At 31.6% G+C, this 6,660-nt stretch overlaps 1 protein-coding gene across 1 annotated transcript; it reads right to left on the bottom strand.

Moving 5' to 3' along the window:
• Nucleotides 1-3,874: 3,874 nt before the first annotated feature.
• Nucleotides 3,875-5,239, bottom strand: LOC120119405 (probable purine permease 10). The gene is made up of 2 exons (XM_039139213.1): nt 5,113-5,239; nt 3,875-5,025 (listed from the first exon to the last, which is right to left on the bottom strand). Exons 1-2 carry the CDS (start codon nt 5,147-5,149, stop codon nt 3,947-3,949), a joined length of 1,116 nt encoding a protein of 371 aa, XP_038995144.1. The 5' UTR covers nt 5,150-5,239; the 3' UTR covers nt 3,875-3,946.
• Nucleotides 5,240-6,660: the final 1,421 nt, after the last annotated feature.

Genomic DNA, 6,660 nt, shown 5'->3' with positions numbered 1-6,660 from the left:
ATAAACAATTGTGATTTTATGTTTGTGAGAAACATGAAAAATTAAAAAGCGTGAATAATAATTTCCATAGGAATTGTGAAACATGGAATAGAAAAGAAGAATTCTAATTACACTTAAATATTTTCATCCCATTGAGTTTTGAAGAGAAACAAATAATGTTAATAAAATTTTCTATTGATATGAAAAATTAGGAAAGATATTTGGTGAATTGATGGTGAAAATTTGAAAATACCAAAATTAAAGAGATTCAATTGGATTTGTTTTGAATTTTGGTATTTGAAAAGACTAAAATTAAATAAATTTAGTGATTAAATAAAATTACGTGATTATGATATTATTAATTTAAAAAGGTTTTACTATAACTAAATTCGATTTGAGAAAAATAAAACGTAACTTTTTGTTCGTTGTTAGAGGCCGGCAGATTAAAAAAAATTCAATGCATTGGATACACTACAAAACCAACTTGAACTTTGTTAATTAATCTTTTTTAAATATTTTAAACTGTCATGAAAAAATTATTGTTATCGTTAATAATTAAAAATATGAAGGGGTTTTTTACACAGTCTAATATAATAATACTTTAAGGTCTTTAAAAATTATACATTTTTAATAGAATCAAATCATAATAAATATAAAAATCAAACTTAAGATTTAAATATGTTAAATTATCAAGAATAAAATATAATGTTAGATTTAGGAAAGCATACTTAAATCTATATATGGAGATTGCTTAAAGTGATGGTGATCTTTTAAGAATATAAATTTTCTCTTATCGTAAATTTTTTTAACAGGAATAAGAGTAATACAAGTTTACATATTTATTGGGGATCATTATATCTTTATATAGATTGAATATTATACTAGTCTTTTAAGTATTTATAAGTTTATCACTCATCAAATTATAAATACAACTTATGATACATACACTTTAGTTCCATAATACTTCAATACCAATAATACATATAATATAATTAATCATTTAATCTTGTGTGGTACTTTATAATATTATTATACATTATATATATACACGCACACTTATAAACTTTAATCCAACATTCCTCTCTTCTTTTCCTCTCCTATTGTCGACACTCATTTTTCGTCCCATTTTACCGTTATTATAATAATATTATTATTATTATAGGACCCCATTTACAACAGTTCAAATTGAACACAATTACAAAGGGTCATATGACCTAAATCCAGAGCTCAGGGCAGAGTCCCAAAGAACAATTCTAATAGCGCATTTGAGCTAAAAAGTAGAAAGGGGCATCAAGATCATATTACAGATCGCAACAAGAAGTGAAACATTTTTTCTAAGACTTTAACACATATAAAGGGAGAAAAAGACACAAAGACAAGATGATTAGACAGATCTTCATAAATTACAAGTTGCTACATCGATATATGAGTAACCCTAAAAAATAATGATCAAAAGAAAGAATACATGGTTCTCCAGTTTGAAGTTAAAGGAAAATTAAATCACCTATCTCGATTTAGCTTGCCGCATCGACAACCGTAAATTGCTATTGTAGAAAAGATGATAGAATATTAAAGTGTTTATAATTTACTTTTATTTCAGTAGCAATTTACGATTGGTTTTTTTTATCAGAATAATAATAATGTGTCCACAATTATGAATATGTGCCCACAACAATAAATATGCGCCCACAATAATAAATATGCGCCGACAATAATCTACTGGTCTTAAAAGTCTTCTACAAAATGATAGGATATGTGCCCACGACTACATAGAAAGTAGATAATGACGGTTTTTTAATCTCTCCAATTTTTTTTTTTTCAGACAAGATTTTTTTAAATGGTTTATGAAGTCTCAACAGTAATCTTGAATCTTTCTACTTTCTTTTCCATCTCAAAATCATGTCCGATCACTTTGATTTCAGGATATGGTCTTGTACCTACTTTATCAAAGCCTTTGACCTTATGATCATTGGAAAACCACCCGCCTTTTTTCCTTTGTAGGTAAACTTCTAAAATAGCGACTTAATTACTAGGTTGATGTTGATATAATGATTATATATTTAGTTTTGATAATATGATTATATAATTATTTAAGTGATTTTAATATAGTGATATGCCGCTAAAAATAGATGACGTAGTTAACGTGATTGTTATTGACTAACGACGAGTCAATGATCCACATCAGTTATACTATCTATTTTTAACATTAAGTGGTTAAATTAAAATTACTTAAATAATTATGTGATCATATTACTAAATTTGAAATTACGGTGGTCATATATTTATATTGACACGCCGTAATTAAGTGATTATTTGATTAGCTTACTCTCTCTTTTTTCCCCTATACTCGTGCTCTTTCATTTTATTCTTTTTTTTTCTTTGCTTAACGTTCATCGTTTAATAATTTATGAAGAAAAAGTAGGATTTAAAATGGCTATTGAGATGAGTCCAAAAAATCATTATTTACTTTCCATATCGGAACATTAAAAAAGTGAAGTTTTGCTTGTTAACGACGAGAATATAAGAAAGAATACATCTAAAGATTTCATATATTGTTTGGCTAACATTAAATTACTACTTGTCTGATTTTGATTTGTCGTGATTGTGATGCAGAACGACGAATATGATGTGCTGTGTAGCCTACAACCATGGATTACTTGCCTCAATTTCTCAGATATTATACCCCATTAATTTCTCTAGAACAACCTTCTTGAATGAATGGGGAAATAAGAAATGAGCTTAGTTATTGTTCCATGACTTCATTCTCAGTATATTAATAAAAAAATATTAAGGGTTCAGTTTATTTATACCAAAATTTTAATCAAAATTTAACTATGAATGATCTGGATAAAAAAATATAACATTAGTAATAATTTTATTAAAAAATATATTTAATGATTAAAGTAAAAGTACAATAATAATTGAATGATGAAATAAGGTAGTTTACCTTATAATATCCAAATATCATAAATGGCATAACTATATTTTTATTAATTTTTTTATTAAACTGAGATAATTATAAGGGTGATATATGTTTTAAAGATTTTAAATCATTTGACAATAAATATTCAAATGTCTCTACTTGCATACACTAGTACTCGAATATGAGATCTCTAGGGACAACAATCGTTCTGTTAACCATTGAGATAACTTGGTTAGTCTAATTTTTTTTATTGATTCATCCAATCATGATTTTAACTAAAAAACTATCATTTCTAAGGGAAAAATACACACATGATCTCTTGACTATGGGGTGTTGCTTTGTTGAGTCCCATTGTCATTAAAAGTTATAAAATGGTCATCATGCAATTCATATGTTCCAAACTCGTTCTTTTTCGTTAATAAAATTGATGGTCATCTGAGCTAGACATTAACCTCCAAACTGAGATATGATAAAATTTGATCCAAGAATCTTTTGAGTTGTATTGTATGGATTGTGTCTTCATTTATATTATGTCGTCAAGTCAGTGCTTAAAACATTATGATATTGAGTTAGTGTTTGAAGTAACGACAACACTTGTAGACACATTCTAATATGATTTTATCATATCTCAGCCAACATGTTAATGTCCGACTCAGACAACCGTCAATATTTTAATGAAAAATAACGAGTTTTGGATATACGAATAATTGGGTGACCATTTTATAATTTTTTATAATCAAGAGACTTAACAAAGTTAAGTACCACCCTATAGTCAAGGACCATTTGTATAATTTATCCTTTTTTTTTTAATTCAAAACTGCAGTACCAACGAAATTTAGCATTTTGGTCTCAACAACCATACTAACAACATTAAAGTAGGAGTAAAATAAAATTCGATCCTAAAAATATAGTCTCCCATTCAAAACAATTAAACCATGTACATGAATACTATGGCAAGAAGGCCAACTATCTGCATGAATACAGGGAATCTAGTTCATAATCTTTCTGATCGATAAACCAGTACAATTTCATGACAAATTTGACTCAAACTTTCCCAGTCTCAGAGTTCCGATCATCGAGATAGTGCTGATAAACATAGGAAACAAATCCCCAATTGGCCAACACCATGGAAATGACCTTAATCCCAGTCATGGGATCGTGGAAAAACACCATTGCAAACAACGGAACAATAGGCAGCCCCAACGTGCTGATGACATTCGAGAAAAGCGAAGACGCTTCAAGGATCAAACCCACCGCACCAATCGAGAAAACTTGCCACCCTATGGCAATCCAAACCAGCACGTTCACGTACTCTGACTTCCCCAGCTTAAACCCTTCCATTTCTCTGCCCAAATTCTCCCATTCCCCACTGGCGAAAAGCCCCACAATGATCACCAAAGTTGCAACCAACGACTGGTAGATTATCATGTCCAACACGACCTTAAACGTTTCCTTTTTCAGAATCTTTTGGAAACAAAATTGTGTTAGGGACATCATTAATCCATACCCTGCGGAAGCAGCTACTGTACATACGAATCCGATCACGTATTTCCCTTTCGAAACCGATGTGGAACCGGGGGAATCGTTTTGGAACATTAGAAGGGCTGAAGAGATTGTTAAAAGAACCAAAGAGTTGATTATGAAAGGGGTAAATTTTTGTGAGTTAAGGAAGAAGGAAAAGAAGGCATTGAAGGCTAATTGTGAAGCACAAATAAGAGAATAAGTGGAGACCGATAGATAAAAAAGACCAACTGAAAACAAGAGGCAATCGGCTGCCAATAGAACTCCAAGTCCCGAATACATGCCCGAAAGAACGAAAACAGATGGTGGGTTTATGCTGCTGCTGCTGTTTGTGTTGTGGTTTGAAGATTTGTACGATGAAAGGTAATACAAGGGAATGAGGATCGGGAAACCAGCAACTTGAACTAAGGTTGCCAGCCACTTGCTGTTTCCACCTTTGTCGTAGTACAACCTTCCGAGAAGAGTAGACGTTGATTGACCGGCGAGGAGAAAAATTGTATAGATTGCCATTAGGAGCCACCATTTGTAGGTTCTTTTTGACTGACTCATGATTCCATTTGTTTGCCGCTCAGATGAATTTTCATCTAATTTGTTGTTCTCATCTGGTAAATTATCAGTACTTTTTACATGTTAATTGATTCTTGAATTACGGAAAATCAAAATCATATAGATGTAGTGGAAGGACATACCGAGGATCTGGAGCTGTATTTCTGTAGCTTCCCCCATGTCAAAGTTCAGTAGTTCAATATTTTAATCAAAGATAAATAAAAAAAAACCAAGAAACAAGATTAGAGAGCTAATTAAGGGCGGTGAACGAGAGAGAAAAAAGCACAAGGAAGCATATGAATTTAAGAAATACAGATTAAAACATCAACTCTGGGTGCTCTGCAGGGACCTCCACTAGCTTTTAAAGTCTGTACATAGAAGAAGTCGATCCTGGCCCCTGAGTGGGTCCCTGTTTTGAATCTTGATTGATTTTTATTTACTATTTTATTACTAATTCATGCTGAAGATACAAATTCATGCCAAAAATCGGCTTCCTCGCTGATGTAGGGCGTTCAGAAAAAAAATCTTTACATAGGGCTTTACTTAAAGTATTTCTTGAACTGAGGTGTTTGTTACAGTGACTTCATTGATCGTTAAATGCTTTATAGGTCGTCAAGTGATCCTTGCGATAAAACCTCCTTTGTTGCAGCAACTCTTCTCTCTTCCCTCGTTGTTGCAACTCCATAGGTTGTCGTGTGCTCCTGGAGACCTATGGAGGTCGCCATGTGCTCCTGGAGACCTATGGTGGTTACTGTAGCAATCACTTTACTTAAGCAAATAATTGTTCGACTGCACTATGTGAAGAATTTTTTTCTATTGCATTATTTAAACAATTTTACCCCGAAAATCTTAGGCGGAATTAAAATTTTATTATATCGGGATTAAAATATTTTTTATTTTTTATAAATAAAGCTTTTTTAATTGAGGGGAGTTCGATGAATTTTTTTAATTTATTTTTTAAAAATTATATATTTTTCAATATTAATTAATATTTAAAAGAATAATTGGTGGAACCAAGGCTCCCCTTGTCCCCTTATGTTTTGCCCATGCTGAAGACAATGAAAAATAAAACATTAACTCTTTCTTATTGTTTTTTATTAGTTGGGGTAGTATAATATGTTGGGAAATAAACGAGAATGAGTAATTTCCCTATAACCGGATTAGTGAGAATGCTAAATAAAAGCGAAAAAATAATATCAGAAATTGATAACGGAGTTCGGCCAATTATGTCTACGTCTCCAGAATGTTGCAGATCTTTTACTAAAGGGAGAAAATTTATAGGTGTTTACAAAAACACTTGAGAGAGAGAGTTATAATGATTTGGGGATGATTTTGAAGCTAAATGGGCTAGGGTATTTATAGTTGAAGCTTAAGGACTAATCTTTGAAAATACCCTAAAGTGTAGGGACTAATTGCAATTCTCCCATGCACAAAATTCAACCAAAATGGCTGCTTAATTTTGAATTCTAAGCAGCCCCATTTTTTGCTTCCAAGCCGCCGACTGCCACTAACTTTCAACAAATGTGGCTGCCCAATTTTCAACAATCTCTCACTTGAAAACTGATTTTAATATGTCTTAACACCTCGATCAATGCATCATCATTTCTAGTTTTGTTATCCTAGCATGCCAATTGAAGCTGAACACAACTTCAGTTTGTCCGTAGTCACCGTCTTTGAAGGATTGTTCTTCA

This window comes from Hibiscus syriacus, unplaced genomic scaffold (genome assembly GCF_006381635.1).
Source record: "Hibiscus syriacus cultivar Baekdansim isolate YM2019G1 unplaced genomic scaffold, ASM638163v2 tig00110332_pilon, whole genome shotgun sequence".
Classification (NCBI taxonomy): Eukaryota; Viridiplantae; Streptophyta; class Magnoliopsida; order Malvales; family Malvaceae; genus Hibiscus; species Hibiscus syriacus.
The sequence above is the reverse complement of the archived record's forward strand: the minus strand, read 5'-3'. Positions and strand labels throughout refer to the sequence as shown.